This window comes from Dendropsophus ebraccatus, chromosome 2 (assembly GCF_027789765.1).
Source record: "Dendropsophus ebraccatus isolate aDenEbr1 chromosome 2, aDenEbr1.pat, whole genome shotgun sequence".
In the NCBI taxonomy this organism is placed as follows: domain Eukaryota; kingdom Metazoa; phylum Chordata; class Amphibia; order Anura; family Hylidae; genus Dendropsophus; species Dendropsophus ebraccatus.
In genome coordinates, this window is record NC_091455.1 from 75538868 (window position 1) to 75551917 (window position 13050).

The 13050-nt window shown below is 41.8% G+C and overlaps 1 protein-coding gene across 2 annotated transcripts in view; it reads left to right on the forward strand.

Moving 5' to 3' along the window:
• RNMT (RNA guanine-7 methyltransferase) overlaps window positions 1–13050 on the forward strand; it is a 33105-nt gene that overhangs the window by 2118 nt on the left and 17937 nt on the right. For both annotated transcript variants that reach the window (XM_069957821.1, XM_069957820.1), the window contains exons 3-5: window positions 3600–3699; window positions 6608–6743; window positions 12131–12256. In XM_069957821.1, the coding sequence (XP_069813922.1) occupies window positions 3631–3699; window positions 6608–6743; window positions 12131–12256 (331 nt within the window). In that variant the 5' untranslated portion in view covers window positions 3600–3630. The remainder of the gene's footprint in view (window positions 1–3599; window positions 3700–6607; window positions 6744–12130; window positions 12257–13050) is intronic.

The following is a 13050-nucleotide window of genomic DNA, read 5'->3' on the forward strand; positions in this document are numbered from 1 at the left end:
ATGTATACTTACCTGTCCTGCTCCTCTGCAGCTGCTGGATCTCAGGCCATCTATTCTCCACCGCTGACAGTGTTTTGGAAACATCCAGTGACATTCCACTTTTGAAATTGCTGGTGAGCATAGGCTGTATAGGATCTGTGCTGAGCGGCCATTTCTGGAGAGAGATGGCCGTCACCAAATGTTTCCAACACATTGACAGCAGTGGAGAACGGGCGACCTGAACTCTGACAACAGCAGGGGAGTGGAACATTATTGATATGTCCCCCGCAGCCTATTCCACAGCCCGACTGACAGGAGCAAATGGCGCTATTTTCCTCCTCGTTCCCCGCTAGCTGCGGTGGTGGTGGTGGGGGGGCGCGGTTAGCTACAGGGGGGCTGCCCGGGTGATCGCTGATCTCACGGGCAGCCCATAGGATACAGCATCGTCTGCTGCCGACGCTCCTATTCCACGGAGCGACGGCAGAAGATCATTACTGTATCAGTCGTTTGTCTTTCAACGTTTTGGAAAGACAAACGACGCAACGATCAGCCGACATTAACGATGTCGGCTGATTGTTGCTTTCAATTCCACAGGACGATTATCGTCCGTAACGGCCAATATCGGCAGGATATGGCCGATAATCGTTCCGTGGAATAGGGACTTTAGAATCATTTTATCCCGGACAACCTCTTTAAGCCATGGTTGGATGTGGATTAGTAGCACTATGTTGGAGCAGATGCTGCTTTGAAAATTCTACACAAAGTAAAGTTTATTACTTGTGAATGGAGTTTACAAACAATGGCTACCTGTAGAGGATAGGTCCACTGTGGATTGCTGTGGTGGATTTTACTCTTTGCAGGATAACTTGTTGTGTCTAAATTTACGTTTTAAGATTATTGATAATACCCTTCATTTAAGAAAAGCAGTTTAGTTCTTAAAACTACTTACTTAAAAATTGTGCGTCGTTTGAAAAAATTGTGTTAAATCATATGACGTTAGAAGGTTATAAAGATTTGCAAACTACTTCTGTCTAAAAATCTCAAGCCTTCCAGTACTTATCAACTTCTGTATGTCTTGCACCGTGCACCGTGCTGCCACCTCTGTTTGTGACAGAAACTGTCCAGTGCTGAAGAGGTTTTCTGTTGATATGTGCTACTGCATTGGACAGGTTCCTGTTATGGACAGAGGTGGCAGTAGAGAGCACTGTGTCAGACTGGAAAGAATACACCATTACCTGTAGGACATACAGCAGCTGTTAAGTATGGGAATGCTTGAGACTTTTAAATAAAAGTAACAAATATGTAAAGCTTTTTGGCACCAGTTGATTTGAACACAATATTTTTCTCCACCGGTGTACCCCTTTAAGCAAGCAAATATTAACTCTAAATTCCATTGCCTAAAAACTGGTTACCATGGTTTTTAATTACTTGCTGCTTAGCTTTTCGGTTTTATGTGAATAAAGCAGTATTACTGTATATTAAAACCTTAAAGTGTAACTGTCATTTCAGGGTCTTTTTAAAAAACAAAAAACAAATACCTATAGTACAAGCCATTTTAAGAAACTCTGTAATAGGTTTTATTTACCAAAACAGTTTCCTTCTGTACTGAAAAAGCAGTTTTCCTAGTTCCCCACTCACTTCAGAAGAAGCAGGATTACTGTGTCCATTATGTGTCTATGGAGAGGGGAGGGGCTGTTAGGAGTAAGTGAGAATGGAGCAGTCCTGCACAATACAACACTCTGCAATCTTCTCTCAGCAAGTTCCTAGAAAAGCACTGACCTTTCTGACCTCTGAATCCAGCGTTTTAGATGCCCAGACAGTCTACAAACAGCTGACCTTCATGTCTACTCTTCCTGCTCTCTCATCTTCATTGGCCCCTCCCCCCTTCATAGGGATATAATGGACACAGCAGAACCCCTCTTCACTGGCTTCTCTGTAATGAAGACGGATTTGCCTGATAATGAACAGATGGGAAGTGAGGGGGGAGGCTTGGAAATTGCTTTGAGTGCAGAAAGAGGCTTTTTTGCCTAGTAAAACCTATTATAGAGTTTCTTAAAATCGCTTATACTACTTATTTCTGTAAACAAAAAAAGAGTTACACTTTAAGCAATGTCTAATTTCTGCTTCACATGGATACCTTTTACTTCAGTCTCCTTCACATCTTGTTTTTGTCTTTGTTTAGTGTACACCATGTGAATGTTATGTTGAACAAAAGCTGGTATCCATCACCCATAATCTATTATGCTATTTCTTCTACATCTGCGCTGCATGATAGATCCATTAAAGGGATATTCTGGGAACTAGTAATTATGCTCATGATGGTTTAAAAAAGTACAAAAAACTAACCTGTTCTCACCTTCCTTGATCCCCTGTCCCATGGCCTGGTCCTGTTGCTAAGCCCTTCTAGTTTTTGTCTCTGCACATGGAAATGCCCACAGTTAGTCACTGGCTGAAGTGGGACACTGCTGCAGATACTTCTGTGTTACAAAACCAGTAAGTGCTGAGTAGTGGGACCAGGCACTGGCAGGACAAAGTTCGCAGGTGTTTGTGTGGTTCAGGATTACCCACTTTACCTTTTGATCACAAGCAGAAGGTAGGTGCTGAAGCCAAACCACCAATTTGTGGTGCACTAATATGCATAAACAATTCTATTTGGAACTGCATTCCACTGTGTTTGAACTTATCTCTTCTGTCTTGCCTTAAGTGTTGAACACAAACTGTATAGAAAGTCTATAGCACATAGAGATATGTCAGACATTTTGATTATTGGTTGTGCTGAGACCCTACCAGTCAAAAAACCTTTAAAGGACAAGTGCCATGAAAAACTTTTTCCCAGTAATTGAAGCACATTACAAAGTTATATAAGTCTGTAATGTGCTTCAATTACCTATCTGCCTCCCTTCCCTGTCTTTTCCCCCCTCCACCCCCCACCAGGAAGTGTCCTAACACACAGGCCTGATTACGTCACCGTCACCAGGCAGCTCCTTCTTGTGAGGATGAGTCATCAGCAGGAGGGTTGGTCTAGGTCCTGTTACACCAGCCTCCCCCTCCCCCTCCTTGTCAGGTGACTGTGCATGCTCAGCTTATCTTCTCTAGTGACATGACTCATTAACTCACTGAGTCCAGGACTAGCAGGAGAGAGGGTATGAGGTGGGGTCTGCCTATGTGCCCAGTCGGAGGGAAGATAAGCATGACATGTGACAAGTGATGGCTTGAAGTTGTTCAGCCAATAGGAGCTGAGCAAGCTAAGTCACCTGACAAGGCAGGGGAGGGGGGAGGCTGGTGTAACAGGAGAAGGAGCTGAGAGAAGAGCTTGGTGACGGTGACGACAGTAATTAGGTCTGTGTGAGTCAGGACACTTCCTGGTGGGGGGTGGAGGGGGGAAAAGACAGGGAAGGAAGGCAGAAAGGTGATTGAAGCACATTACACAGTTCTATAACTTTGTAATGTGCTTCAATTACTGGGAAAAAGTTTTTCATGGCACTTGTCCTTTAACATACCTCTATGACATGCCATGTGCCATTTTTTTTGTTGTAAATGACAGATACATATTAATGTTTTGCCCTAAAAACTTCTTTACATCATCCTTTTCCCACAAAATTGAATACAGTTGTTTTTAGTTTCAGCTCCAAGGTTGCTCAGCTGTGTGATATGGATACACAAATAACGTCTCCTCTGAAGAGGAAGGCTGATGAAGAAGAACCATCAGCTAAGAAACTTGTATGTATTCATTCCTGTTTGTACCTCTGAACATAGATTATTTTAACTGGACTAACCCTTTTAAAGTGTAACTCCAGTGATTATTTTAAAGAGGATGTACCATCAGGTACATCCTCTTTAATATGACCCACGGATAGAACGGCGCCGTCACGGGGCTGAAGCACAGGGGGCGGGGCGGCCCGCCCCCAGTGGGAGGGAATTCCCTCTCCTCTATGACGCGGCTCCATTAGAATCAATGGAGCCGCATCATAGAGAGGCAGGGGATTCCGCCCACTGGGGGGCAGGCTGGCACGCCTCCTGTGCTTCAGCCCCGGCCTGATACCCGTGGATAGAATGGTGCCATACACGGGATCCGGGCAGCGGTTCTAAAAACGGACCGCGGCACTGTCTTCCCTGTGACGGGGCTGTTCTATCCGTGCTTAATATTAAAAAGGATGTACCTGATTGTACATCCTCCTTCAATGGCTATGGTGCAGCTTTGTGCACAATAGCTATTTTTCTAATATGCATCAATTTTGAATTCCACCCTGTTGTGTATAACTATGCTTCCTGGTCTATGTCCATAGACTCCATCTTTAGTGTGAGTCCAAGCACCATAGAATTGCACAGTGCTAGGATACAGAGCTTGGAAGGTCCTTCTCCTAATGCATAGTTATAGAAAGTGAGGAAAACAGATGCTTCTTGCAAAAGGATCTACTCTCCTTTACCTCCTAGTTATGGTGTTCTAACTGCATTAGTATGTAATGGTGCTTCTAATAGAGGACCTAAGCACAGCTCCTGTGCCTGCATGTTGAGCAGTGGGCACCAGCGGTAACATACAGCCAAAATCAGAATGTAACAATCAGGATTACATCTTTGGTTGTAGCTCTCTTGATGCTGTGGTAATAGGTCTGCCCCATGTGTGTTCCCCATGAAACAACTAATTCTGGAGAATCTTTTACCATAGCTCTGCCTTGTGCCACCTGTTACTCTTACTAGAAATGTATGACTAAATAGTCAGTTGGGTGTTACCAGATAGTGTCCACTATCCAGTCAGAGCTGACAGCGCCAGACAGTGTAGGGATAAGCCACCATATAGTAACATTGAAGTGACAATATAGTAATACATTTTGTGAAGGAGTAACTGAGGAATGGCACAACACAGATCTCCAGCATAAGAAAACATGCAAAAACAATGTTCCAGCACCAGTGCAGAATAAAAGCTTGCCTTTATTCAAAAACTGTGACCGTCACATAGCAAACAATGTTGTATAAGGAAAGATGCTCCAGAAGTGTTCTTTCATAGGCAATACATGTGTCACGTATACACTTTACCAGCACGTGACGTGGATGCCACTGCAAGGGGTTAATCTCCACTCACTCAATCTTGCACTCACCTTCCACTCAGGTGGCAAATTGAGCATAAATTACACCCCAACACAGTCCCAGCACCTCAACACACACGCTGCCACCACCTTTCAAATTAAGTGTGAAAGGACACTGTCAACCCACAACACCACTCACAGGGTTAAAACACTACATCCAAAGGCTATGGATTCTTAGAGCATACAAGGACCAAACTTATTAAAGTTTTAAGCTTTAATAGACAAAAGGTACAGTGCTTACAAAAGTAAAGGTAAAATAAGATCACATACATGCAATAACAGTATAAAATGAAAGGGTGAAATAAGCAGAAACTATCTAAGACTTACAATAGTTGTTGTCTTCCCAGTTACCCCCATATTTTATACAGTCAAAACTCAGCTTAGATTTCATGGCCGCCCATCGGGTGATTAGGATAATGAGTTGTCCCTAATTGGCTGATTAGGTGATAATGGGGAAGGACCAGGGACACCTCACTGCATATGTCCTTTAATTGAACCATTGTCCTATGGTTGGGGGGTGTTGTGCTTGAGTGGATCTATCCATTCTTTAAAGTAGATAAGAACTCCAGGTTTCCTGAGACCCTCAATAAACCAGGCCTAGTGTTTCCTGACCAGAGATCCTAAATAAACTGCTCAGAGTTTATGATGTTTGGACAAGCTAAGGTATAGTGAGTGGAATACACATAACAGTCTATAGTGTTTTACTTTCATAACCACATATAATTTAACTACACACTCATAAATAGGGACAGGGCTGTCCATATTCATCACATGTATTTACTAACATACAGGTTAAAGGGAACCCATTACCATAAAAATGCTACGTAAGCTGTCAGCATCATGTTATAGAGCATGAAGAGCTGACCGGATTCCTTTATATTTTTTTCTCGGAAAAGATTCAATGTAACTTGTAATTTAATAATTGAAGTCCCTGATCTTTCCACGGTAAAGAGTCCAGTCCATTGAGTGACACTGCCTCTGGACTCCTTATCACAGAATGAGCAGGGATTTCAATCACCAAGTTATACTGATTCTTTTCCTATAATGTATATCAATCTGCTCAGTATTTCCTGCTTTATAACATGTCAATAGATAAGATAGCATTGTCTTGGTTATAGGTTCCCTTTGAGAGAACTCAGGTCCTCTCCTTAGAAGCCACCATGACGTCTAAGGTGGTGGACACAGAGGCAAGATATTTCTCAGTCATCTAGTAGGGGCCCAAAAAAAGTTTATATTCCTAAGTTGTGAAGGTCTAAAATATACCAGCCTTTTAGGGGATAATGTATTCATAGTTTTTCAAGAGGAACAACACTGGCATTGCACTACATAGAAAAATAGTTGCTCTAGCATTTTTATTTTATGGAGACTTTAAGTTTGTATCACAAAAGATGTGTGGGGAGGTGCTGTTTCAGAGGACATTCTGTAGCTAGTTTACCCTGTTGCTGAAAGCAGTTGGCCAATTGTTGGTACCCCCTGTTACCAGTATACAGTATATGACTGAGATGTTCTATCCTTTTTATCTTGCTTTTTCTATTTCTGTGCAGTGTACATCAGAAGGTCACGGCTCAGCGGTTGCCGCACATTACAATGAACTACAGGAGTGTGGATTGAAAGAACGCAGCCAGTCCCGAATCTTTTATCTAAGAAACTTCAACAACTGGATGAAAAGTGCTCTGATAGGTGGTGTATTGTGTAGAATGTTTTATATGCATTATTAAGTGCTTGTGAGTCATCAGGTAGACTTTGTGTCTTAACAGCGCTATGCATTTGGGTTTTCCAGGTATGGAAACAAGTGAATCTCGTATGCTGTTTAGCGAAGGGGACATGCACTGTGTGCACCTTGGTTCCGGTTGTGCCCACTTACATAGTACTCGAAATGTCACTGTCTTTTTTTTTTGTTGTTGTTTTTTTTTTGCAGAAATCAATAGTTCAGGCGATTTTTAAGAAACTTTGTATTTTGGTTTATTAGCTGAAAAAATGCATTTTTATCATGAAAAAGCAGTTTGAAACTCTCCCCCCTGTCTTCATTGTTTTCTAAGGAGAGGGTAGGGATTGAGAGAGGTGAGGCACCAAAACAGGACAACAAAGAGTTAATTTACAGCTACATCACCGGGCTATCTTCTCTGACAAAAACGATTTGCAATAATAGAAAAGACCAGCAGATGGCAATATACAAGCACACAGATAAATATGTAGATTTTTTAATTTTTATAACATCTAGGGTAGTGCAACATGTTCATCAAAACTCCCTATATACAGGCTAGTGTAAGTAATCTCACCGTCGTCCACACTGGGACTAATAGTACCGGCTAACTAACCTCACAATAAATTCATATAATCCTGAGCACTCACCCATTACTGCTTCTGTGTATCTACCACCATATACCCCTCAACGACGTTTCGCGTTGGTTTGCTTCCTCAGGAGGGTGGACACCCTCCTGAGGAAGCAAACCAACGCGAAACGTCGTTGAGGGGTATATGGTGGTAGATACACAGCAGCAGTAATGGGTGAGTGCTCAGGATTATATGAATTTATTGTGAGGTTAGTTAGCCGGTACTATTAGTCCCAGTGTGGACGACGGTGAGATTACTTACACTAGCCTGTATATAGGGAGTTTTGATGAACATGTTGCACTACCCTAGATCAGTGATTTTCAACCTTTTTTGAGCTGCGGCACACTTTTTATACTTAAAAAATCCCGGGGCACACCACCAACCAAAATGGCACAAAATGACACTAAATCAGTACATATTATACATATAGTTAATAATATAGATTCTAAATGTATTTATACTCACTCAGTGTGAAACCTGGGCCTGTTTTCTTCTCCCCCCTATGCTTCTCTCCACCATACTTCTCCCCCCTGCTTCTCTCCTGTGCTTCTCTCCACCATACTTCTCCCCCCTGCTTCTCTCCTGTGCTTCTCCCCCCTGCTTCTCTCCTGTGCTTCTCTCCCCCGTGCTTCTCTCCCCCGTGCTTCTCTCCTGTGCTTCTCTCCACCATACTTCTCTCCCCCCTGCTTCTCTCCACCAAACTTCTCTCCCCCCTGCTTCTCTCCCGTTTCTCCCCCATCCCCATGTTTCTCTCCCCCATCCCCATGTTTCTCTCCCCCATGCTTCTCTCCGCTGTTTCTCTCCCCCATCCCCATGTTTCTCTCCCCCCTGCTTCTCTCCGCTGTTTCTCTCCCCCATCCCCATGTTTCTCTCCCCCCTGCTTCTCTCCCCTGTTTCTCCCCCATCCCCAGGTTTCTCTCCCCCTTTGTTTTCTCCTGTTTCACAAGGGCACCATAGTTTGGGGAACTTTCACCGCGGCACACCCGACCATGTGTCGCGGCACACTAGTGTGCCACGGCACACTGGTTGAAAATCACTGCCCTAGATGTTATAAAATTTAAAAAAATCTACATATTTATCTGTGTGCTTGTATATTGCCATCTGCTGGTCTTTTCTATTATTGCAAATCGTTTTTGTATGTTGTAATTTTATAATAAAGTATGTGTTTTTAAAATTGTTAACTAGCCTCAATATGGTTCTTGTCGTATAAAATAAGTTAGAGGTGTTGATGTTAAAAGGTAGACTGGATATAACCTGTGTTGAGACAGGAATATTTTGGTAATTTCTTTATTATCCAGGTGGAATTAGTGGTATAATTATCTTCTCTGACATCAGCACTGATCTCTAAATACCTCTTTCATGCAGCTCCTGCTGTGTAATCCTTTGTTCTCTGCTGCCGACTAATCTCCCTCCTCCCCCCCTCCCCTCTCCATAGCACAGACAGGGTCTAACTGTGTAAAAGAGTCAGGATTCCTGACAATGAGCAGTGGATGAGAGGAGGGAGGGGGGGACCTGGGGAACGTCTTTTTGAATGCAGATAATGGCATATTTGCCTAATAAACCCAATTACGTTTCCTGAAAATCACCTGTAATATTTATTTCTGAAGAAGAAAAAAAATGAACAGTGACACTTTAAAAAGTTTTTTTGATCTGTTAAAATAAACATTTTAAATCAAATGTTAAGTATGTCAATTGTTGGGTTAGGGAGTATGAAGCGCCCTCAGGAACTTAGTCTTCGTCATACAAGGCAGATGCTTGCTGTGTACTGTGACAGAAAAACTGACTATAGAACTTTGGTTAATTGGTCACTGTACTGTTCCCTACTATTGGTGCTGCAGAAGTCAGTCACGAGATCCAAAGCAGGTTCTGGTGCCATCAGTCACATGACCTGCACTGCTTATTTCGGTCCCAATGTAGATATGTCCTTTTCCTTCTCTGCTAGTCCTCCTGCAGCCTTGAAATTACTCTTCAGCCTCACTTTTTCATGTCTCCCCAACCCACATGCTCTTCATAACCGTGTATGGTCTGCTATAAAACATAGATATGGGCTGCCCAATCTGCACTTAATCTGGAAAGCCAACCCATAGTCCTGTATATAACCGAGCGTACTGTTGTCATGTTTTTACAATGATTTTGTGACACAGCTGTGAAATGGTACAATTCTCCTTTGATGCAATGTATACAAATCACAGTAAAAAAATTTCCCTGAATTTGCTTAATATCAGTTAAATTGGGCCATTTTTTTTAACCATCATTTTGTATTATAGTGCTAAATTGTGATGGTACTGCAACAGTATGCACTTGTAGGCAGAGGCCTGTGGGCAGGTATTCAGTCCCGTGCAAGCACAGCTCGGTTAGCCCACATCACTGTCAAATAAAGAGGCTTGTGGGGTTATTCAGGATTAGAAAAAGCATAGCCAAGTTCTTGCATTAACACCACCCCTATCCTCAGGTTGTGTGTTACATTGCAGTCAAGCCCCATTCACTTCAGTGCAACTGAGCTGCAAAACCTGCACCCAACCTGGAGACAAGAATCATGCTGTTTCTGTAAGAAAGTGGACATTGCTTTCTAAGCCCGAATAGCCTCTTTAAAGCCTGAAGGGCACAGCACATGATGAGATGGGTGGGATGCTGCCTGCTAGGAGGAGTAGTTGTAGATAGCAGACTTCTAGAGGAGATCCAGACTTCTAGAATGAGTAGTGGGAGAGAGCAGGACTGGACAGCCAGAGGATTACTGAAAATCCCCCAACCAGAAAGTATTATTGTATAGTGAGCAGTGTAACAACCAGTAATATGGAGATGTAAGAAAGCACCAAAAACACATTGAAGTATTCAGATATCGCAGAGTAAGGGCCTTTTACCCTGCCCGATATTCCACAGTGCAAGGATGCAAACAAGTGTCGGTCAGTGTGAATGGCGTTTGCTTGCGGGGCCTTTACAAGGCCCAACAAATTACACGGCTGGACCAGGAGATTGCCATTTAAAGATGGATGCTACAAAAATAAAGCCTTTATGCCGCTCTGTTGATTAAAAAAAAAAAGATACGGGGGAGATTTATCAAACTGGTGTAAAGTAAAACTGGCTCAGTTGCCCCTAGCAACCAATCAGATTCCACCTTTCATTTTCTGAAGACTGAGGGAAAAAAAAGTGGAATCTGATTGGTTGCTAGGGGCAACTGAGCCAGTTTCACTTTACACCATGTTTGATAAGTCTCCCCCATGAGTCTTAGAAGGTAAAAAGAACAAAACAAAATGGGTTAAATGTGTATGTAAATCTCAGCAATAGAATTACCTTTAGCCCAGTTCTATGGTCTGGGGACTTGGTGTAATTTATCTTTCCTATGTCTGCTCCACTATATTTTTAGCAGAAAAGGCCTGGAGGGGATATAATAACAAAGCTGTGTAACCAAAAAAGCCTGGGCTACTTTATGTTCATGTCCTTTTTATTGGTTCATCAGATTAGTCTAATAAGGGCCCTTAAAGTAGACGTCTGCTGTGTGCACAGTTATACAGAGCAGTCAGTCAGACATTGTGTGGGCTGTCACATGGATGAGCCTATACAGACCCTTTCCTCTAGCACAGGTGTCTAGAAGGATCTACCTTCTACCTAGGTTCATTCTGAAGTTCATTTTAGAGTTCATTTTTAACCAACTCTTACGTCACAATGTTATCATTTCCCTAACTTGTGTGAAATGTGAGACCAATCTTATGCCGCCATTAAAATGTTACAAGGCAATATTTTTTTTTCCTAAGCACATAATAAGTCAGTGACTTGTTCAGGCCTAGAAATCAATCTTTTCCAGGTCACTGTGATCTATAAAAGTGTCTAGCACATACTGATTGCAGTACTTGTAAATTGTTTCAAGCTCAGTGTTAGCATTTTCCGCTATGTTCACATCACATTTTAGCTGTCAAACTACTTTCTCATTTTAGTTTTTCCTTTGAATCAGTGTATGTTCTGCTCAAAAAAATGCAAATATAGTTTGCAGATATACGCATCCATACACATGGGCCTGTATGCCAAGGAGAAAAGTTATCCACTGGATCCTTATGTATGTAACTGTGTAATCAACAATCACACAGTTTATGTGGGGCAGGAGGCCTTCTTTAGGTTCATTGACACCAGAGCAGTTCAAATGTATTGTACAAAGATGGCTGCAAGATGACTGCAATTTTTTTTTTTTTGTTTGTTTTTTTTGAAGCCTAGAAATTCTTTTTAAAATACACACAAACACACAGGGGTCCTTCAACATACAATATTAATTGGTTCCAGGACAAACATTTTACTGGAAATTGTAAATTACTTTCTATGTAAAGGACCAGAGCATTTTCAAGGTCCTGTACAGATCACACAGGGTCCAGTGGAGCAACTCATCCTGGCACAGGTAACTAGCGGCATTGTATGCGAGTTACGATAGTCCAAAAAGGAACATTGTATGTTAAAAATATTGTAACCAACATACATATATCTATATAAATATACGGTACTATTCCACAGGCCGATGAAGGCCCGATAATAACTGTAAACCATAAATATAGTAGTTCTATTGGATGTGCTGACCGATTTTCTGTTTCACTACGCAAGGTTGGACTCCAGCTTATCTATCATTGTCTTCTATGTATGCGGAAACTCTCTCAAACTAAGAATGGATGATATTTCTGTGAAAAGGCGACCGTGATTATTATTGAAGAGTGTTTTTTTTTTTTTTTTGTGTTTTTTTTTTTGTCTCTTAGGTGAATTTTTGGAGAGAGTACGACGGAAGAATCATCAAAATATTACAGTGCTGGATTTGGGTTGTGGAAAAGGTGGGGATCTTCTAAAGTGGAAGAAGGGAAGAATAGATAAACTTGTGTGTACAGGTATGATCTAGTGATTATTTTTAATCTGTTTTTACGCATTAATCTGTTGTAGCAAACTGGGGTTACCCACATTCTTTAAAGCGGAGGTCTTAGATTGTTAGCACACTAGAAATGTTATTCCCACACAGGAGTGTTCATTTTAAACTGGTTTGACTCTTAGTAGACGAGAAGCAAAAAAGGCATTTGAATAACTCTGGGATGGTGCATAAGTTTTATTAAAATATAGCAAATAACTCCGACCCCAAAGTTGATGCATTTTGTCTCAGAATTTCTTAACATTTCATGGTATTACACAACAGAGATCAGCGCCAAAAAGCTTACTCTACATAGCTTTGTCCCTGTGCCACGTGTCATGTGCACATGAGTAAAGGAATGGACCCTTTAACATAGGGCCGCGACAGAGCTATACCAAGTAAGATTTGGCTTTTTTCTTTGTTGCTGATCTCTATTGTGGAATACTGTCAAGGTGATGAGTCTATTTTTAGTCACCTTGCATCAATTAACTGTCTCTGTCCTAATTAGCTAACAGGTGGTACAGCGGATAGCCCGCATGAGAAGCTTAGACGCAGAACAACCAGATACCACCGATGTGTGCACACACCAACTTCCTCTTTATTAAAAATGTTTCATTTTTTAATCGCGGAATACAGGAGTGGTTACATAGTCACATGTATATATTTGGTATAGCATGATTGGATAACTTGATTTTCAGATATAAATAGTATATAAAAGTGCGCAACTGATGGTTATATTATTGCATTGATATGGTATATAGCAATTGGTAAGCTGTCAAG